Consider the following 23,491-nt stretch of genomic DNA (forward strand, 5'->3'; position numbering starts at 1 on the left):
CACTCTAGTGGATTTATGGATACTGAAAGAAAAAAGGCCTAAAAGTAAAATTATACTTCTGTGGAACTTCGTAACAAAACCCTAAACCATAACCTACGGTGAAACCAGACGTGTTGCTGTCTAGAAATGTAACTGCATATCACCGTTAACAAGTATAAATACTGGCCATGGTGTCAGCCACTGGAGCACGTAGGTTCTACATAGATTCACCTCAGAAGTCTTAATCAAGCACAAGACTGTAGAGTTAAACTTTGACCACAGATTGAGCGACTCAACCTAGAGGAACCTGAATGATAATGAGCGACGCAGCATCAGTGATCAATCCCAAAAGAAACGAGATGGAAAGGACCAATAGCTAAACTATCAAACTACGAGTAAGGGGACTGTCTACAAGTAATTTGGATGAATTTTTAAAAAGTAATAATAGTCTAAGATGAGATATACTTTGGGGGGCCATTAATATATCTGGCAAACCTCCCCAATAAAGTCTTTGCGAGGCACTAAAAGTAGTCTGCTAGCTAATGTTAGCCTGAAGGCTAGGATTATTGCTGTAATGTGAAAAGCCTTTGCTTCATCTTACCTGTACTCTGAAACTATACAGAAGCTGGTTGTTTAGCAGTCAGCCTTTTAAATATCCTCTCATCAACTTCTGGCTTCTTGTAGATTCTCCTTTAATAGACGTTGTAAAAATGTTGAGTCGCTCTTTGAGTTTGCGAGTGCTTTGGGGTTTTTAAAAGTAGTTCTGTAAACCACTTATATTACTGTATATCCTGGGCCAAACACTGATTCTGACCAATGTCCAAGACTACATTTCTCCTGAAAATGTTGGGTGAACCGGGGATTATTCATCTCAGAAACCGCTTTGGTCTGATCTCTTTTAGTTACACAGATGATTAGATGTCTCCTGGATACAGCATATCAAGTATCACTGAACTGCTGACTTATGAAGCCTTCACCATTGTGAGCAACATATCGTAATTACTTTAATATGTTGTGGAGTGTACGGGGACATTCATCTTGTAGCGGATCCGTGTCAGTGGATTTTTTCCTGTTACAGACATCAGATGCTTTTATGCAATTCAGGCAGAACCTTTAAAATAAAACAGGGCTGTAAAGCGCTGCCAGCACTGCCTTGAGGAATCACAAGGCAAGACACCACATGGAGCTAGACTTCCCCTGTTTTCCCTGCACACTCATTAAACAAATTCTCTCAACCCTGAAATGTTGACAGGAGAAAGTGTTGGCGAGTAAGATGCTGCTAAATCAACACAGAATTTCGCCGAATTGCTGGAAAACAAAGTTTGTTTCAGAAAGGTTTTAAACTCCATAATCTTACCGAATTATTTACGAACCCCAAAACAAAGCACGCTTTTTAATCATTAAGTCATCAGACTCTGAAAATTGTCCACTTTCCGATTGTTAGCTTTCATCTTTTTCACCTTTTGCATTCACGCCGCAGCTTTCTGTTTTTGCTGATTGCTCAAGAAATAGAGAGCGACACCAAATGATATGTATCCGTTGTTGTGCTAAATGGGCGGAAGATTTTAAAAAACAACACCAATCGTTGTGGCTTTTACAAAATACATTTTTTTATCAGCTCTGAGATGATGCTAGTCCAAGCTGAGAAGGAGAAAGAGACAAACACAAGCCAAAAATAAATGAGAAGGGAGGGGGGTAACAAAAATAATCATCATAGAATTTCACAGTGCAAAAATCTATTATGTACACAGTGTTTGCTTGTATTTACATGGGCATGAACAAACATACAAAATATATAGAATCCAGAATCCACAAGACTAATAATATGTCTTACAGTGTGCACAAGATCCAGGAAACATCACCATAATAAAAATGAAGAGGAAGATGTATTTCATACTAAAATAAATAATTTTTCTCTCATACTAAAACATTTGAATCAGTAAAACCTATTCTGCCATCATGATTGTCTCTCTACGGTCCTTCCTAGTTCCTTACAGCCAGCTGGTAACATAAACGTCACTGAAATATGAAACATATCCCAATGTCTGTTTTATGCAAAGGGGTGGGGGCTGTAAGAGGATTTGCCAGGTGAAGCCATGAAAAGGGACTGAATGCATTCAGCTTGTGCAGCGTGGGGTTTATGTACTGTAGCGAAGCTGCGCCATTACAACTAGTAAATAGTGGCATCCCTGATTTGAGTAATTTCATCAAAATGATTTGATTTTCTGACCTGATTCATGACTGACTCTGTGTGATTCGCTCTCAGTGGTGAGTGCTCAGATGTACTCAGATAAATCTCCTATATAGCTTTGAAAATATTTTTTAAAATGGTCTGCATTCACATGATTTTCCTTTGATTAAAGAAAGCAAATACTTACAGATTAATGAATATCAACAAGCCAATTCTTACAATCATTACAATGTACAAACTTATTCTGCATGGATACCTGTGGAGCATCTCTTATCCATATCGGACAGTGATCTCACAATGTGTATAAAGATTATATATATTTACTTTTTCTTATTCTAATCTCTCACAAAGTGGTGCCCAACAGTTGACAATGACAAGGCAAATAAAAACTGAGCACACATTCAACAAATGCACCACGTACACATAAAATGAAAGTAAAAATGTTTTCTAATTTATATATATATATGTAGCCAATTTAGTTTTTCAAACACCTTTGAATTGATTTTTGTGATTTCAGAATTATTAATAGTGATTCTTTGTTCACAGTTGAAACTAATCTCTAAAATGATCAGAGGCACCATGTATTGAGGCTGGGATTTTACTTGTCTGCCACCTTAGACGTGCGATGAACATGATGACAGTGCAGGGTCAAGTGATTAAGGCTCCAGTCACACAGGCCTACAGACTGGTCAGTGACTCCCTGGCAACAAACTTGTGTTTTGGTTGCCTGTAGTTACATGCAACAAACACTCACAACTCTCTGAGCAGCAGTGAAAGTGCAAAGAGTACGACACAACCTGGAAGCAAAGACCGTTTTCCTTCACAGTAAAAGCCTTTTGAAACTTGTTGGGTGGATCGCACATTTACTTTGAAGGTGAACCTTCAACATCAAATTTTGATTTCATTTTAGTCATAGTCTTTTGACTAAAACATCATTTAGTTTTAGTTTAGTCTTAGTTAGCTAAATGTCATAAGACTATAGTTGACTAAATCTAAAGTTGACCAAAACAAAAAGTCTAAAAGTTTGTTGAGTTGCTCCACATGATTTACAAAGCGTCTGATCTTCCTTGACATAAAATAACAAAATGTGCCCATAAGTCTACTCTTCTCTTCCTCCTGAAGAAAACAAATTTAATTAGTTTTGATTGGATCTCATTTCAGAATTATTTTATCTCGATTTTATTCGTTGGCATGAGTTTTTATTTCGTTATCACCTTGTTTTTGTCAGAAAAATAAAGATAATTGACAAAAACAATGAAAATGATTGGTCAACAAACTGAAACTGAGGGGAACATTCTCTGCTCTCCGTCCACTTTGTCAAGTTTTATTACACTTCTAGTAGTTGGTGGTTTAAAAGTGAGTGTTTGCAGACAAGACAGTGTCTCCTATGCCATTTACAGGTGACCACAACAATTTGATCACCACCACAGCAATCATAAGTGTCCTGGTGCCGTGCCCTCTTTGCATTCGATTTCACCAAGTGACAGCCAACAACCTCTGGTAATCACTTGCCAACCACTTGGGGAACACACACTTCACAATCGGTGGTTGTATCACGTCCAATATGGCAGACAACTCTTGAGCAAACCTTTGTTTGAGTAATATTTTTTAAAAGGTCCGGGGTCTCCCCCTCCCCCGAGTACTCAGCCTTTAGTTTAAAGTACTAGATAAGTAAATGTGTTTACATGTTAAAAGACGTACATCTTTATTTGGGAGAAATCAGCACGAGCGCCAGCGAGAACAACTCGCGCTGACGCACTGCTGAATTTCTGCTTACTAAAAGTGCAAAAGACACAGAGTATTACCAGCTTTATTATATAAGATGTTACTTCTACATGCCTTTTACCAAGAATTTAGCTCAACTTGGAACGCTTTTCCATTTTGACAATGTAAGCAAAGAGAAGTTGCTGCTAAGGAGGCAAAAACAAATCACAGTAATGTGAGCAGCCAGAGGATTTAATAGCCATTGGCTACATGCTCTAGAAATATAAATGTTTTGCTCTGGTGGAACTGAAATGTCTCTTATTGGACATGCAGTTTAAAAAATGATCAGATTTGAAGGACCTTGCACAGATAAATGCAAGACACAGCATTTACTCAGGTTTCAACAAACCCTTAACCAAGCCTAATAAAGAAAAGGCAGAGGAGTAATAGGAACGTGTTTAGGACCACTGATGGATGAGTTTAAACATCATGTTTGTGCAAGACCGTGACAAAGACGCGAACATGCATTTAAGACATCGGTAGGTTTAGTGTGTGCATACAGTTTGGATTTGATCTTAAGCGAGCCTTTCTCTTTTCTCGGATAAAAGCAGGTGACAGATTAGAGACAACATGAGCTCAGAAAGGATGGCCGAGGATAAATTAGAATCATTGGCAGAGCTGACTGAATCATAACTCAGAACACAGTGGATCAACTCCGGTGGCTCTTCAGCCTCAACAGAACGGTTTTATTTTTAGTTTTGAAGTACTTCGTGTGTGTGCATTTTTGCGTCACAGCCCTGTGAGCTTCAGCATCGGCACAAATACAGCAACTGCATAACAACAAAGCAGTCAGGAATGCAGCATCACGGGACATTTACTGAGCACGTACTAGGGAATCGGCAAGAATAAAACATTGATAGAAAGTGTGGGTGGGGGGGGGAAACAAAAATCTTTTTAAAACATTTAAAACACTTTTTTTAAATGAAACATGGTGAACATACATTATGTACACAATTCCAGAGGTTGGAGCGCAGAGGGTCTTCTGAAAGTTGACCTCTTTCATGGCACATTTGATCAGGTCTATGAGGTTTGCTGACGTTTGCGTGTGTGTTTGCGTCCGTGTCTTTTGCTTTATGGCACCTGTGCTTAGCTGGACATAGCCCCCCCGCGGTCGTGACCACCAAACAGTACCCTTTGGTATAGGTGAGGTTAGGAATGATTGGTTCGTCTACTTCGCTTCGATAGTCATCATCAACACCATCGCAGTCATTATTCACCTCTACATCGTCGCTGTCACCTTCAGCACCGTCAGGAAAAGAAAGAAAACTTTGCTACCCTCTCTGCCACCACAGTCACAGTTATTTCCACACTAGTGCAAGCCTCCATCACTGCGAGCGTGCACACGCAGTTTAGCAGCTTTAGGAAGTCGACACATGTCAAAAGCAGCTCTCCTTACGTCACAAGTTCTCAACATCAAAGTTCTGAAAAAGCAGCTGCAACAGCAATGTAAAGTAAAGTGTCAGCCTTGTAGCTAATCCACGTCAATGAGCTTTTTGTTTTCAGGCCTCTATCATCCTCCTGAGCTGAGCAAACCGGCATTAGCCTCGGAGATTTAATCGCTGAGATATGGCAGGTGAACTGAATTCATTTTCTTCTTTTTGCTGTACATTTACTCTGTTGCTCGTCCTCGGCTTTTTCCACCGTTACACATTTTATCCTCGGCGTTACTCAAGCGTATGTGTCTCCCGACTTTAGCGCCACCAGCTCAGAGTCCTCCGTGTGGCGCCCGTTCAAGTGTTCGGTGTTACAGTCGTGATGGTACATGAAGGCGGGTACCTCGGTGATGGAGGTGGCTGTGTAGGACGTGGAGCGCATCGAGCAGTGGTCCTTTCGTCTCTGACCCCACTGGGTCTTATACTGCATCCACTGTCTCTTCACAGCTGCCTGCACCTGGGTGTCACACAAGCACATAAAAAAGGTGGTTTAGTGTCTCATATGTAGATACATGCAGCCTTAATAATAATAATTTACATCTAATTTAATTATTTGACTTCACTGCAAGCTTTGTTTTTGTGTTTTGAGTCGGAGAAGTTTGTGACAACACTGATCCAACTGGCAATGATCTTAACTGATGTGCGTGTTATTACTGCAGCACATGTGGGCCACTCAAACTTCAATCACATTAGCAGATGACAGCTATAAAATGTAAATAGCCATTTTTGGGGGGAGGGGGTGGCCAGGTTGTGCATGTGGCCAGATCATCTCACTATAAAAAGAGATAAATACACAAGGTTTATCTTTCTAGTACTGGGCAGGAACCCCATTTGCTTCAGAACTGCCTTAATTTGTCGTGTCATACAGTCAACAAGGGGCTGGGAACATTGCTCTGAGCTTTTTTGATGAGTGAGTGAACTTCTTGTCATGTTCAAGACACCAGTTTGTGATTAACTGACTTTTGTGACATGGTACATTATCCTGTACAACCATCAGAAGATGGGGTACGCTGCAGACATGGTCAGCAACACTACTCAGATAGACGGTGGCATTTAAACAGTGCTCAGCTGGTAGTAAGGGGGCCTAGCAGCCTGAACTATTGATGCAAAGCATGATCAATGCCTCTTTGTTGTTTACACCAAAGTCTGAGCTTACCATCCAAATATTGCAGCAAAAATCGAGACTCAGCCAACGTGTTTCCAATTTTATTTGTCTGTTGTCCAATTTTGGTGATCTTGCACAAATTGTAGCATCGGTTTCTTCTTCCTATCTGACAGGAGCATGGTCTAGCTAAGACATCTTGCATGGTCTACTTTGGTCATTGAATCACATCTACCTCAAGTATCAGCATTTTGTGCTTTCAGAGATGCTCTTATGCATACCTTGGTTGTAACTCTGACCAATCTCCTCTAATCTGACATCAACAAGGCATGTGTTCACCGGGGATTTCCTCATTTCAGGCCCATTCTCTATAAACCTAGAGATGGTTTGTAGGAAACTCCTAGTAGAAAAGCAGTGATGATGCACTGACAATGATGCCACATTAAAAGTCACTTAAATTACGTTTTTCCCCATTCAGATGCTCAGTTTAAACTTTGGTAGGTTGTCTTGACCGTGTCTAAATACTGATTAGATATATGCAGCAACGAGCAGCTGAACGGGTGTACATAATGAAGTGATCTATAACAATGTTATAAATAAATTTTCCCCCACACATTTCACCTACTAAATCTAACAACAGTTAAATGGCATCTTTCCATCGATGCCATTCAAAGGTATGAAAACATGACCATGATTATCTCAAAAAGGGTACATGCAATTTTTTCTTTCTGGCATCCTGACTAAAAAACAAAGCGCACAGCTTCTTTCTCTTCAGGCTTTGCACAAATTAAATGATCAGAATATGACTCTAGTGATTATATAAGCAACAAATCTTCCAGCACTCTTTGAGTGTCAGAGGGGGGAACTCAATAGGCATGTTGACAACCATTGTTATCTTGCTGCAACCATTTGACGCATTAAACACATTAATTTACTGTGAACCAAATCCATTTGTGTCGTCACGAAATCCATTACTACCCTCGTGACTTATAGCACGTAACCCTTCATAATCCTCCTATTTAAGCCATAATGCGATCATTAGTCACAGCGTTACATGCAGAAACTTCAATCAATCTCGCCCTAGTCCAAAATTCAGCAGTGATTTTCCCTGTCAGTTTGCTTGAGAATCGTGTGTGTGTGTGTGCATGAAAAATACAACTGATATGTCTTAGAAACTATGAGGTGATTGAAATAACTAGGAAATACGGAACTATTTTTTTGTCAATAGAGTCTTCCTGCGAGTTTCTTTACAATAACAAATAATTCAAACTTTTCAGCCAGCAGCCCTGCAGACTGGCCGCCGGCGCTGCATCTGAACAAACAACAGCAACTCTTCGTGGAAACCAATATTAGCATCACACTACATGCATGCTAAGTTGTCTACAGCATATGGTAGAAATCTTTATAAGTTCTTCCCAAAACACAAACTACATGGGACTAACGGTGCAAAGGTAATCATTTTATTCAGTCATGTCTTAATACCACTGTAATTACTGTGGGTACATTAACACAGAATGATCTAATGATATAAATTATGCCACTAATTGTCATTCTGAGACAAATGAGCATCTGAGTCTTACAGCTTCATGCTGAACGTCGTGCTTGGTGTCACAAATACAGTTTGAAAGCTGTTTGTCTCACTGACCTAACCTCACAATGGGGCTATTGAACAAACAAGGCAGGTCTTTGTAGTTTGGCCTTGAAATCAAAAAAAAGAATTGAACTCAGCCCAGGAAACCCGTGTCCTGATTAAGAGAGCATGAATTGGCCATTATGCCGGTGAAGCAAACAAACCACTGCATTCCCTTGTGACAGTTCGTGTGTTCACCCTTTACACGTATTCCCTACGCATTGTTTGTGTTCAACAAATTGTTTGCATCCTTTACGGTGACGAGACTGCTTTCTGTCTGCTCATGTACGAGTTAATAAGTGACATATTTTCCAAGCTGGATGCATAAAACAGAGTTTGACAGTGGATTGTTAGGTCCTCTTTGCCAAACACCTCATGCTAAGTGCTCTAACACTTAGCGTGGACATTGTGCTGTGGAATGCGTGCGGTTGGCGTAGGGCTGCGTGAGTCACAAAAACACCACGTTGAGCTTTTGTTTTAATGTTTCCAGGGTTTTGAAGTGCCACAATTCTGTGAAACCTTAAGATTCTTACCTAGTTTGTGTGATATGTGTGAGTTAGGATGATGTTAGCAGATGTATCGTCAAAATAAAATCTGATGCTGGAGTCATTTCCTGTATGCTAGCTGTCCTCAGTTCTGACACCCAGAAGTGTCGGTACTGGCGGGGGGGGAGGATCAAGCCTGGTCTATTTTTATGTTTGCAGAGGCGAGATCCCTGGCATGTCTCTGTGCCTGGTGTAGCCAGTTTCACTGATTATTGTGGAAGCTTATACTGCAGCCACTCTGCAAACACATTATTCCACTTCCTGACCTCCAAAACGTCCAAGTTGCTTTCACTGTATGTTTTGGCTCATTGTTCACGTGTGCTGTGCTTCTGCTGAAACACAAACCAATAAATTGGATTTGATTTAATCTGAGCAGAAATTAAAATGTTACACTCCAGAGTTCTGCTTCTGTCTTTTCTCAACTCACAAATAATGAAAACACCAGTGACTGAGTGAACATGTTCACAGCACGTGTTTGCCTTGTCACAGTAGGGAAAGCACAGGTGGACTTCAACATGACTCATGTCCATTAGGTGCCGCAGTAAGCCTTAAGAATGGAACGGCACAGACAAAAGCAGGGAATTCCCTAAGTGGGATGTATTTTTCCTACTGTGACAAATCAAAACATATGCAGTGAAAAAGCATACAAGCTGATACCATCACAGTTCCCCCATATTGTTTTACAGGTGATGGTATACTGTATGCTTTGGATCATGTGCAGGTCCAAGTATTTTCCATGCATTTCTTTCCTCCCATCCTCCTGCCAGAGGTTAGTGTTATTCTCATCTCTCCAAAGAATCCTTTTTTAAAATTGCTCTGGTTTCTAAAAGTGTTTTGGCAAAGTCTAATCAGGCTGTTCTATTTCTGGAAAGTTGCCTGACTCCTGGAAAGTGTTGGGAAATTATTTTTTTCCTTTATCATGGAAAGGATCCTACGATCATCCACCACTGTCTTCCAGAGATTTTTTTTGTTGCTAACAAAACCATCAAGCACTCCTTGCTTGGCCAATAGCAACAGCTTCCAAATATAAGAAGTGTACATATAACAGATCCACAGTGTTTTTTTGCCTTCTCAGGCTTGTTGCTTGTTATACAAATTCAAGCGACTCTGGAAAAGCACCTTTCTCTGGGACACCAAAGCCTCTTGTGGCTAAAATTGTCATCGTAAAAATCAGATTTTGTTGGAGATGAAAACAATTATTTTAAGAAATATCAAGATCCTAAATTCCCATAGGCTGGTATTTATTATTATTATTTTCCATTTATCCTTATCAGGGTCGCGGGGGAGTGCTGGAGCCTATCCCAGCTACCATAGGGCGAGAAACAGGGTATACTGTGGACAGATCGCCAGTCAACCATTCGCTCTCACATCCACACTTATGGGTAAATTAGAATCACCAATTAACCTGACCCCACTAATTGCATGTCTGTGTACTGTGGGTGGAGTATTTTTTTCATTTTCATTTTTCATTGGAGAAGAAGAAGAAGAATTGTTAGAAAAAATTCTTAGTGCTTCTGCACACAGACATCATTTGCTTTGCATACTGAAGGACTGCATGAGGGCAGAGCCTGCCCAGCAAATGATTGCTCTTAATGACAGCCCTCACAGTATGGGACCGTACAGTAGGTTCTGGCTAGAAATAGGACCCTGGCCAAAACTATTTTCATGTTGTGAAGTGATAAGCGCAGGAGACCGATCCATACAGATTTATTTCACTTGGCTTTAATGTTTTCCGTAGTTTGTGCATCTCTGCAGTATTTTCCACTATTGCAACAAAACACCTTATAAAAAAACATCAATATTTGTTTGGGGAACACAATTTACAGCATAAATATTTCTTAATTAAACTCCTTAATTAAATATTAGAGATAATAGCAATTAAATAGTTGTTTAATTGCTTGATGCCTACGCGCCATTCACACACCGGTGTGGACTAGCAAAATGCCTGAAATGTGTCCTCTAATGTTGCAACCCTTATGGAGACTTGAGCTTGAAAGCATCTTTCACACATCGAGTCTGGAGAGCTGTGAGGTCTTCATAGCATTATTAACCTGAGGTCTGCGTTTAATGCAACTCCAGCTCATCGGTTTGGTGAAGCATTTGAATCAAGTTAAGGATGCTGCCGTCAGACAGCTGCAGACAGGCTTAGAAAGGCTGACAGGAGAACGAAGAAAGAAGAGTCAATATTCAGCTGAGCTTGGAAACCACACAGTCATTTATAAAAGTGTGTCTTACTCCTCACCTGACATGACCCTTCTGCTTTTACTGTTGTAGCACCAGACTGGTCTCAGAAGAGGAAAAAGCGGAGGAATGTTTTATAACCTGCTACATTTGGAATTTGGAGAGATCTCTGCGAAGCTACAGCTATTTTACCCAAGTACTCAAGGCCAAAACCAAAACTATGAGTCCGTGTTTGGTATTCATGGGTCACTTCTCGATACAGATGGAAGAGATCTGACCTGAAGACAAATTTTGAAAATGTTTTACCTGATGCAGTCTGATGTCTCATGCATAATGTCATTAGGGATGAGCGGTTTTATTGCACAATCACTGAAAAGCTCCCAGAGTAACATGTGCAGGTTGACCTTTCCAAAAGGCCAATTGCTCAATCAAAACTACGCTATTATGATGTCAAACATGGCACAGGGGTACAATATTTTTAAAGGAACTCTCAGATATTTGGGGGATTATTCACTTTCTTGCCAGAAGTAAACCGCTATGATTGATACCACACTTAAATAAAAATATGATACTCATAATCAGGCATGTTAGCTTAGCTACACGTAGCGACTGCAAAGTCTAAGACAAGCTTCGTCCTGGGGCTAATTTCCCTTTGTTTCCACTAAAGCTAATTTATTAATTACTTGCAGATTAAAGTGAACCAATTGTGTCAGACACACAGCGGGTTGCGAGCACAGCAGCCCCACCACCTCCTATTCAAAACTTCTTTTTGGAAGGACTAGCATATAAGAAGAAAACTGGCTCAGAGAGAGGGAAGAAGGGAGCTAACGCAGCTTGTTTCAGACACTGGGAAACCCAGAGAGCTGTAAAATGGGCGAGTATAAAATAAATAAAAATGATTTTGAACTGTAAATCTTGCAACGCTACTCTAGTAGGATCCCAAAATAGAAATATGGAATTGGAAATGACCATAGTAAGCTCCCCTTACTGCCTTCTTGCACCTAGCAACAAATGACACGTGAGCAGCGCTAATGTTAGCTAATGTGCTAACTAAATGACAGCCCTTACCTCCCCATTGAAGAAGCAGAATATGGTTGATACCAGCAAACCCTGAAACAAAGATGGAAAAAGTAGATAATCATTTCTTTTATAGTAGATTCAGTTTGTTTTTTTTACATCTGAAGAAAATCACAACAGAAGTAGTCTCAGACAGCGTAGCCATCTGCTGAACCGTTGGAGGAAAGAATTGCTTAGACACATGATTTTTTTTTTTTTACAGGGTGTGACTTTATAGAAGTGAGACAGGAAAGCAACTTTTAAAGAGAAAATACAAAGAAAGATTGGGGCAACAACAGAGTTATCTAATGGGCCTTAAATATTTCATGGATTGTTTAACTCTTTCCCCCATGGATGCCTACCAAGGTCAACCCTCATTTCTTTTTCCTGAACTGAGCGGCTTCTGTCGTATTTCACGTCCGCCTCCTTCAAATGTCGTCTTTATGGGGGAAGGAGTAAATTAGGAACCTACTGAAAAATAAAACAAAGCTAAGGTTGAACCCAAATGGTTTTTTAAGGGAGTCACATGAATAGATAATAACAACCACAGGGTAGAGAATGATGTTTTTAAGGGTGTAAAAGTTCAGTTATGCAAAATTAAAAATCAGCATCCTGAGCCTGGGGAGCCCAAGGGTACGGACAAATCTGCGTTGTACACTGTCTCAGTTTTGCACTAAGGTTTTCGTCTAAAGTAAAGCTCATGCTAAGTATATTTATTGCAGTAATTTAATTGCTTTTTTCAAGGTTATTATGATTTAAGCCCGAGGTGCAAAACGCCTGAATCCCCAGGGCAGTGAAGCTGCACTAGCCTCCTTTTTCAAGTCATTGTTGGATTACCCTGAACTGAGCTCCTGTGTGTTTGCTGCAGCTTGTGCCTACCTGGTAATGCATGAGTATGTGCATTATGTACTCGTAGACTTCACCAGCCAGCCGGTTCTCCGGCCTCCAGGGAATGATGACAAACTGTATTCCCAGCAGGGGAACCAGGATCAGGGTGGCTCTCACTGCCTTCATGTACATGTTGGACTCTGCCCGGTGCGTATCTCGCAGCTTGGTAACCAAAACTCTGATAATATTTAGCAGGAAAAAGAGATTGACCTACAGAAAAAGAAAAAAAATCATGAATTAAACTCTAAATATATATAAAAATATAAAGACTGATCATGTAAAATGAGTTTTTTCGTGCTTTTTCTGTGCGGAAACAGTGGATTAGCAGACTTACAAGAAGTGCTGCCACTATAGGGCCGTGGATGGCGTAGAGCAGATGGGTCTCCACACTCATCCAACAGCTACAGAAGGAAAAACATATCAGTCAGTGCTGTCAGCCTCCCAAAATACACATGCGCGCACACACATATGAAAACACGCGCGCCTGCACGCTCTCACTCTACCGCACACAGCCCAGCGCAAATGTAAACATCTTCTGTTTATTTGCCGAGGTTTCTGGAACATTACTCACTTGTCGTCAAAATACTTTTTCCTTGCCACGGCGTGGATGGATACAGGCACTAGAGGAAAACCTTGGAGAGGAAAAGATGGGAGCCATATGAGGTCTTGAGTGAGTTTTGTGAAATTGCATTTGTCATTAACGCAACTGTGAAAGCGTGGTTTAGCTTTGTTTGCTGGTCTAATGAAACTTTCCTTGGAAAGCCGGGTCCTCCTTATTTCTGCAAACTCTCCTGCGACGGCTTTATTGTTGCACCGCTAACAACAACGACAACACTACCACACGGTTAATTTTCTGTTACTTTCCCCTCTAATTTGACATTGTGTGGGTAAACACCCACTAGACGCTGGGCACAGATTTTTCCCTTTTCTTCTGGATATAAACTCAAAAATCCATGTAGGGTCCATTTTCAATGAGGCCCTGCAGTGTGCTGGCCACAGATGGATCTGACAAGCTGGCCTCCCTCCATCCATCCACACACACACACACACACACAGCAAAGACTCTCCTCAAGGTTATCCCAACATTTTTAATGATGATCATCCATTCAGTTCCATTGCCCGCCTTTTTCTTCTTTTTTTGACAGACTGTGTTATTCCTGTTTTGAGCAGTGTGGAAAACAAGACAGGAGCAGCACTAAGCGACAGGAGGGCCAATAAAGCTGTCAGCATGTCCACAATGAAATACAGACAAGGATCAGGTATGGGCCTATATTACTACCTTTATCCAAGACCATGATTTCTTGCTTTCACATTCAGATATTACAATGGAAACGCTGCCCTCTGATCAAACAGACGACTGCTCGCGAGCATATTTGCTCTGCGCTTGCTCAGATCTACAATATACTGCTGCTTGCACAGATTTCAGTGATCCAGTCTAATCCACCTCCTTGCATGAAAGGTGCTTGTTTGTTTATCAAACCTCTGGTTCCCAGTCACTACCTCTGCTCACTTTGTAAATTTAATAAAGTGATAGCCAGCTTAAGGGAAAAACAAATCAGCCAGCCTGCGTGTCACTCCATTGTTTTTTTTCATTTGTCACTAGCAGTCTTGCTCATCTAATGAAAAGTTTGATTTAGTACATACAATAACGGACCGGTTTAATGTCAGACAATATTTTCACAGACCGGGCTTTAACGTGTCGCGGATAAATACAACAAAATAAAATGATACGACCAAGACAAAATCTGTGGTATTTTGTAATAATAAACGCAAATTCACTGTGTAATTGTGTAACTTTATTAGCAGCGTCCTCCTGAAATGCGCCAACAACATTGAGAGTCACATCCTCCTCTCTGCCCCTTAACGCTCTGGTCGCTATGGTAACGTGTAAATATTTCTTTCAAAATAAGACACACAACTACAAAGACCCAGGGAAACCGAGGTAACGATAAAAACCCTGAAAACCTTAAATTTCACACCCGAGCCTCAACTCTTGCGGCCCGGAACCGGTCCATGACCCGGGGGTTGGGGACCGCTGTTCTAAAACATATGGTGCATGCATGTATATAAAATCGTGACTGTACAAAAGGAAGGCACAAATTTCTAAGTTATGAAAGGGAGAGGGAGAAAATATCTGTTCCTAAAGGACTCTCACAGAATTAAAGCACATGTACTCATAAATGGGGGAAAGGACAATGTCATTGGTCAACACCATATCTAAGACTTGAAAGGACAGTAGATGTAAGTAGGAAATGTGGGAACAAAGAGCTGGGGAACGGCATACGGCGAACTCTCCTTTGTGGAATCCCCACCACCACCACCACCGCAGGGTTATCAGCTCATACATAAAGATGCATGAGCAGGACTGGAGGTCCAAGAACAAGTGAACAGAAGCAACTCGGGTGCAAGGATGGAAATGTTTGCAAGCATTAGAGTTCAGAAGACTATTAAACTGAGTGCAGACGTTTAAGGGAGAGCATTGTCTGAACAGGAAAAGTACAAATGATGCTCTCAAACTGAATGACCGCACTCGTGATATTAAAATAACCTCAGTCACAAGAAAATTGTTAGATTGTACCCAATCTTGTTGAATTGCTTCTCTGGGTTTTTTCAATCTGCGAGAATACGTTTTTACAGACACACTATAGCAAAGAAACAAAACAACAAGACGGGCCGTGGTACAAATGACTCACCCCAGCCCAGGAGGTAGTACCAGTGCAGGTGCTGCTCCTCCGCAAACACCGCCACTACGATGAGCGTGTGCAGGTAGATGCCTTCACAGAGCATCCAGAAGTAATTACAGCCCAACATGTACATGTGAAAGAACTGCAACACCTTACAGCCAACCTGCAGGGAGAACAAAATCAATCATATTAACCTTTTTTCTGCTTTGCAGTCTTGTTTTTTTTAAAATAAGATGATCCAGTTGAAACAGTCGTGACATCATCTCAGCAGGAGACATAAAAAAGATTTAATGGGATGTTTCAGCACTCGTGGCACAAAATCATTAGCCAGTATTATTCTTTTTCATACTGAGAGGATGTTTATTCATTTACCCCCTTTGGTGGTGGGTTAAGCTGGGAATCGTGATTTCTCTTTGTATTTGGAGCCCTCTTTGATTGTTTTCGTCTCACAAAGCAGTGGGATCAAAGCCCCGCTCCGCATTAGTGTTTTATAAAGAGCCGTGCAATTTTCTATTTATGCATCCACCATAAAGCGACATCGTGTCTCGTTATTTTTTCAGTTCCTTTCATTGAGACGTTATGATAAGAGATGATGACTTGATGACACATTCTTGTTGTGTCAGTTAAAAAAAGAAACAAAACAGTCGATTAATGCCATAATTATCAAGAGTATCTGGTGCAGTGCCATCAGTTATAATTCCTCTAATAAATGCCAGACAGGCACCAATAAACCTGCCTGTGTTCAGAATCTACTAAAAAAAAGAAAAGAAAAAAATCTCACAAACTTTTCTCCTAAAATAAGTTAACTTCCACAACATTTGTCATTACCGAATCTCAGGAGATTCGTTAAGGAAGCATGTTTTTGGACATGTTTTGATGGGAATCTCTGCCAGTCACATCAGCTTTCATGGCTTTTCCCCACTCATCCAAACACAGATTGCTTCTACTTCCCTTGCGCCCAAGTTTGGATTATGTGGTTCTAGCAAAAGCCAAAATGGCACCAATTGTGCATTCATCCAGAGGGTAATGGGTAATTTCACAAATTGCAACAACCAATGCAATATATTAGTGCTTCTCTACAGTCTAAGATACTATTTTGAAAAACTACTGAGCATCTACTCATTTTCTTCCACTTATCCTATTCTGGGCTGCGTGGGGGTGAGAGTGGGGGTCCTATAAAAATCTATGGGGAAAAACAGCTTTCTGCCTTGAACTCTATAAACACTTTCTTCATGATTTTATGGGTTCAGTCACTCATTTGATATGGCATAAAAATGTATTTTTTGTAAGTCTTCACATTCATGCTTCTTAGAGCAGGATTATCGGCGGTATGCTCCCTGACTAACAGCTTGTGATTGACAAGTCGTTAGCCAATGAGCGAACAGTTTTACAGTCAGACCCACCGCTCCTCGTCACATCTGTTTTTTTGAAACCAAGATGTAAAAATGTATTAATACAGTGCTTTTAACAACAAGAAACTAGTCACAAAGCGCTTTACAGAGACACCAAAAACAAGCTCCAAATGATAACACAAGAACCAAGAAAAACAGGAAAGAAGACAAAAGCAGATGAGTTTTAAACTGTTTTTTTAAAGGATGCCACAAAGTCAAGGGTGCGAAGAGAGGGTGGTGAGCTGTTCCACAGTTTTGGTGCTGTAACGTTGGGAATGCACAGTATCCCCACTTGTTTCCAGACGGATACGTGGAATCACAAGAAGACCTCCAACTGCAGGCCTAAGGATCCAGCTTGGAGAATTGGGGTGAAGTACACTGACGATAATTGAGGGCTTCACCTCATAAAGAACCAAGATTTTAAACTGATACCTAAACCTGACTGGAAAGGAGAATAGCATTTTCTCACAAAGCCCCTTGAACATGGAATAATTAACAGATGGACCCAAGTTTAAACAGGCCTCTATCTGTCGGTGAATTTAAAAACACGATAATGAATGCAGTGAAGGAGACCTGTGGATGCTGCTTTTAAAAATCCAGTTAAAATGTTAATGTTGTATATTATGGATATTCTTATACTGTGTATTGTTTGTGTCTCTTGTAAAACAGACTGTGTTCTCAGTGGGACATCACGGTATAAGATAAGAGATAAGATAAAACTTTATTAATTCCTGGGGTGGGTTCCTCTGGGAAATTCAGTAATAAAGGTAATAATAATAAGAATAATAATTAATGAGAGTGAGTTAAAAACTTTGTGTTTTTCACAGCTTGGAGCGGATTAATATTTCCTTTAGACAACAAGAAAATAGAGAATTACAATAGTAATGAAGCTGGCAACAGCAAAAACACTAATCTCGAGGCTTAAAGCAGGATACCACCGTATCTATGTCCACCTCTTATACTGTCCATGACTTAAATATGTATGTGCAATCTCTAACTGCAAACAAACAGGGATGATTACAGATTTTTAATAAAAAGTTGTTTTTCACTGTGTAATAATTACAGTTTCAGATCGTTTCAAATTAAGCAGCCAGGTAAGTAATAGGTGTCTCACGGGGATCATTATTAGGCCCTTTCAGGTTTTACATGAATAATATTTGCAACAGTTGTATTCATTACACTGTATATACTGTATTGCTCTTATTCAGACAGAATAGCATTATTAACACTAAGCAATTGAGAAATATTAACAAATATCCTGCTGAAAACTGGGCTCTAAAAATAAAAACTATAATTAAGTTCCCACAACAACAAACACCATACAAGCCTCTGTGCTATCTGCACACGATTGCTCCGCTCTTCAGGCCACTTGCTGAAGCGTCTGTTGCTCATTACCGCTATCACACTCACCTCTGCAAATTATATTAAAAGGTTGGTTGGTTATCACTGGCATCAGCAAAGCTGTGTTTTCATTATGCTCTCATATCCTGAAATCCCTGAAAGATTTGTATGGAAAAACCTAGACAGAGGAATTCCTTCCTAGGAATATATATTTATTTTAATATTCACATTGGGGTTTCTGGTTTGTAGTCCTGTGGTGAAAGAGCATGTGTGCAGCCGCAGTATAATTCAGAGATGCTGGCATTGCTATTAACTGCTCTCTGAGGTCCTCTTAGCTCAAAACACACAACAGTTGTTCACTTTGAAACTCTTCGCCATATTTTTTCTCCCTTCCTTTCATACGTTTCCCTTTCCACTTGAGGAATCTTCACTATAACAGACAGCCGCTGCTGTCAGTATCTGCGAGTTAAGGCGCATAGTTTTCACTAATTCAGGTCTGCAGCTAACCAAGGTTTGTCTTAAGTTACTAACAATGTTCTGGTTAACAAATCAAGCTGCTATAGATCATGTACATGTTTGTCATGTTTTCAGCCTCCTCCTTGGTTTGACATAAGCTTTGGGGATTCACTCCCACATAATGCTGGCAGGCCAAACCAGACTCTATTACCACTCCAGAGAGACAACAAAGAGCTTGTTTTCTCCTCGAGAGCAAATCTCTGCTGCAATCCACCGTTCCTAAATCACCAGCACTGAAAACATGCTCATAAGTTTCACTCTGGCATCAGTAAATTTCAGAAATGTTTCCTCACAGACACGCACGGATCCCAACCAGAGGCGCTTGTGCGCTCTCTGTCTGCTCCCCCCTCGAGAACCAAGGCCACGGTAACTAATTTTATTTTGACATGCTGCAGCGAGTTAGCACAACTTGACCGTACTACATCAGAAAGTAACAGATTCAACACAAACCTTTTGACAAATGATGACAAGGCTGAGATTTGAAGGGGGGCCACCGCACAAATGCACGTTTCCTCACGTTGATTATGACGGCTGTCATTTCTGTCTGCATCTTGGATACGTTTAGCTCAGTCTGAGCCAGACAGATTCACTGAACGGGGGGAAAAGCAGGACTTAGAAACAAACTGAAACCCAGCTGAAGCCTCTGCTGCGTCCTTGATGTTTCCAGTGCTTTGTCAGGCAAGCGATACTCCAGCTGAAAGCAGGATATGGCTGATGCGATTGTGCGCAATGCGAGCCAAACTCTACAATCCTATCTGCTGGGTTTTTGGGTTTTTTTGCTGGATGGCACTTTGATCATCTAAAGTTCTTTTTTTTATTATTTAGCTCTGTTTTAAACATATTACACATTGCAAGGAGGGACGTTTATTTTTTACAATCTTTTGTACGTTTTTTAAACAATATGTTGTCAGTATTTATTGACTTGGAGGGACTGAATGCGTTTGATTTTATGTGGACTCGCAGTAAAACAAAAAATATGATCCTTTTCTGGAGTTAGTGAATCTCTGCAATAACAGCTTTTAAGAAGCAGCAAGCAGCAGCTTAACAAGCGTTTGTTATTTTGATTTCCACAAGTAACATACAAATTTATGCTCAGTCCAGATATCAAGGCATTCCCACAAGACAGATTTATTACCTCTACCTAAGCTGACCTCGGAATTTCAAACAATTCACAAAAGGCAAAAAGTTAAATGGAATAAAAAGAGAATCTAAGGCGCTTGGAAAGAAAAGCAACTAGATTTCTTCTTGAAGACATTTCACCGCTCATCTGAGAAGCCTCTTCAGTTCTTCAGAACTGGAGAAGTGAAACATCTTCAAGAAACTTAAAGAAGTCAGTCACATTTCTTTCCGAAATATTTTGGATTACCACGACCTGGATCACTGAGAACCTGCTATATATTATATATATATAACCTACTATATTTTTTTTCACTGTTTTATATTTTTTTATTTGTATTTCTGGTTTTATTGTGAAGCACTTTGTGATTTTTATCTGTGAAATGTGCTATATAAATAAATTTTACTTACTTACTTACTAAGCAGACTGGATCTCACTTTGCATGTCCTGCACATCAACTACAATTAAAATAAAAAATGCTACTACAGTGTTTACATTTTTATTTGGCTTTGCATAAATTGAATGAAACAATAGATTATTATGAATGAATGAATTATAATTATATACATTATTGTAATTGTAAACTAATTACTTAATAATTAATAATTCAGAATATGTTATAAATTAAATACAAATACATACATTTGCATATTTTGTAACCAACTTGTCCCCCCTGCATGGTGGGTTTTTTTCCCTTTTCCTAACAAGCACTAGTGTCTTATACTTCAGGTTTGTCAGTGGGTCAGTCAGCCATGTGATCTTGGTTATATGGACAATGAAAAACATGGAAAACAAAAATCTAATAATGCTATATAAAGTATTCAAAAGTAATTTTTGATTATAGCTAAAGACTTATTATTATTATCTTAACACTCTAAACTAAAGACAGTGCAGTCAATGTTAAACCTAGCAGGAGGAGCCTAGCACTGGCACTGTGAGGATTTGAGTGTGCTACCGTTAGCATTTAGCAAATGTCACGTAGCTGCTTCCAGGACCTCCAGATGTCCTAATTCACAAGAATCAGTTTATTTAAAAGTACTTAGCACTTACTGAACTGAAGTGTGTCCAAAAAATATTGAATGTGAATATTCAGAATGAGCTGCTGGTTACAGGAACTGAAAATGTTTTCCTTGAGTTCGAGCCATTCACTGTGACTCAGGGCTGATGTTCACTGTGCAGTGCATTCATACTGTACATAAATGATTTTCCATCACGGTCCTTACGTCATAGATTCGTTAATGGAATTATGTCTTTAAGCATGTCGGCATTATGTAGTTTTGAAATTGGGGTGGATCTGAGTCTGCACTGGTAGCAGCCTGTAAACCCAGGTCGGCACGCCATAAAGCTTAACCTGCTTTATCATTCTTTTTTAATCTAATGGGAGCATAATTTACAAACTGAACACCATGCTGATTTAAATAAGAATTGAGAATAGTGATTAAGACCATAAACTTTTTATTGGAGGCATAAGTCAAGTGAGCAAAAGGGGCGTTTCCCATAAACTTCTGCACAGCCTGCAACCAGAGGAGTCCCTGCATTAAGGCATAATACAGGCTTTTCCTTTCCCTTTTCAGACTGAAAGAGTAAATGATTCACTTTACATATATAGTTCAGGTAATAAATGTGTCACTGTTACAGGTTGTTGGTCATCACAGTTGAAGCCTGGGAAATCATGACTTTCTCATGCAAACCACTCTAATAGTCACTCTTTTATGATTTTGTGTGTTGGGGAAATCATCTGAAGTAAATGTTGAAGGTGTTCAAGTGACTTTGTGCTTTGTAAGTAGCCTGTCATATAGGCTTAGAGACCAGTTGGCAACCTGGGGCAACCTCCGGTCATTAGGGAAAAAGTGAATTATAAAACCAGTTGGCGAGTGGTTGCTGGTCGTCACCTGATGAACTCAGTCGCAAAGAAGGTGCTGCACCAAAAACCTTGTGATCGCTTTGGTCACTAGCAGGTGACAGCTACCAGTAGTTTCCATGGAAGTCACGGTAAATAGGTAAGAGAGGATCTACTCACCGGATTTCTGGCCACCACTTCAGGATTGTTGACAACGGCGATGAGGTGGATGAGGGTAAGGGCAGAATTGAGCACAAAGGAGCAGAAGAGGTTCTTGTGGAGGGTGATCCTTTGGCAGCTCAGACTCCTGTGTGCAAGGATTAATTAAAATGCTGATAATACTGTTCACAAATGTGGAATAAAACCTTTTCAGTCACAGGAAACACAACATCAAATAACACAAAAACTTGGTACAACCGATGGCACGCACAGGAAAGAGAAGTGACTAGCAGGCTGATAGTTTAATGAGATGGTCAAATATTGTTTAAAGAGTCAAATAATTGTTATCTTTCATCTCAAACTGATTTTTTTGCAGCTGTCAAAGAAAAAAAAGCTTGGATCAATGAGCTGGATTGTCTCTAAATGGCCTGAACAAGCTAGAAGTGCTGTTAAATAATGCATAATGGATCCCAAGGGTGCATTCGCATTAGCTTGACTGGCCACTCAGGATTAATAGCGTAATAAAATGCATTATGGACAAAGTGAAAACAACTATTAGAATCAAAGTCATTCATATCAGTATTATTGTTATTGCTTTTGATGGTTAATATTTTTTTTCTTGACAGCAATCAAACAGACTGCATTTCAGAGCTGAATGGAGTCCTGTAGCAAATTGCTTTTTTACAGAACATACCCTCCATTAAATACCCATTTTACAGTTAAATAAGTTGTATCCATATACCTCTCATGGCCAATTTTATCTCTGATGACTCATAAATCCCCCTGAGACCAATGAAAGCACTAAATGTCCTGAAAAACAGCATAGTGCAGCACATTTCCACAGCGGCCATGTAAAAATATTCAGGCATTTTTCTTTCTCCAGTTCCTGACAAAAAAGGAAATGTAGGAATTGTTCATTGTTTATGTAACTTTTATTTATACAGCACAGCCCATTTCATTACACGTAAACCCAATTTTCTTCCCATAAAATTTTTTTAAAAAACTATGTCGTTTATATAGGGAGGACTTATCAAAAATGGGGCCATGGCAGCATTGTTCAGCTGTCACAGGTCCCAATGTCTCTGTCAGAATTTCCACCAGCCCCCATTTTTCCACAGAAAACTGGAGTATTTTTATCTGGGAATCCTGACAGTGTTGATGTAGAGTTGTAAATAACAGAGTAGCGACTATACAGCATCACATACCACTGTGAGCTTCACATCTGGATCTTATAATACAAAATCCAGTAATTTAAATGTTTTGGCAGTGAATATATTAAGTAATGGCTGCAAAGAGAGGAAAAAAAGATAAGATGGTCTCAGCCAAACACCTTGTTACTTTATTGAAATCTTAATTTGTTAGGACTTTAATCTCGATGAACCTTGACTGGCCACTGAATTGCTCTGCAGCTGAGTTAACAGTTTGACTCTCGGTGGGTCACAGGGTTTTGTGATTATGCACCTGCCCCAAACTCGGCCTCTAGATTTATGAGTGCGTATAAAACTTTGCTGCACAATAACGGTCTCTTACAAGATCTGTTCTGGATAACAGCTGTGTTTAGGAGGTCAGCAGACTTCAGCACATCAAAATTTATAACTGCAACAATCGCCAACCACAGGGGGAACAAGCCAGTGTTTCTAAATATTGTTTCAGAATGTAAAAAGCGTCTTTTTT

General features: G+C 40.0%; 1 protein-coding gene across 3 annotated transcripts in view; it reads right to left on the bottom strand.

Annotated features, from left to right (window-relative positions):
- Positions 1-1,567: 1,567 nt before the first annotated feature.
- The window catches only part of calcr (calcitonin receptor), a 61,948-nt gene continuing 40,024 nt past the window's right edge, over positions 1,568-23,491 (bottom strand). For all 3 annotated transcript variants that reach the window (XM_019351001.2, XM_025902346.1, XM_019351000.2), the window contains 7 exons: positions 21,839-21,965; positions 15,463-15,616; positions 13,341-13,401; positions 13,104-13,170; positions 12,761-12,979; positions 11,894-11,935; positions 1,568-5,824 (listed from right to left, as the gene is read on the bottom strand). In XM_019351001.2, the coding sequence (XP_019206546.1) occupies positions 5,603-5,824; positions 11,894-11,935; positions 12,761-12,979; positions 13,104-13,170; positions 13,341-13,401; positions 15,463-15,616; positions 21,839-21,965 (892 nt within the window). In that variant the 3' untranslated portion in view covers positions 1,568-5,602. The remainder of the gene's footprint in view (positions 5,825-11,893; positions 11,936-12,760; positions 12,980-13,103; positions 13,171-13,340; positions 13,402-15,462; positions 15,617-21,838; positions 21,966-23,491) is intronic.

This window comes from Oreochromis niloticus, linkage group LG22, assembly GCF_001858045.2.
Source record: "Oreochromis niloticus isolate F11D_XX linkage group LG22, O_niloticus_UMD_NMBU, whole genome shotgun sequence".
NCBI lineage: Eukaryota > Metazoa > Chordata > Actinopteri > Cichliformes > Cichlidae > Oreochromis > Oreochromis niloticus.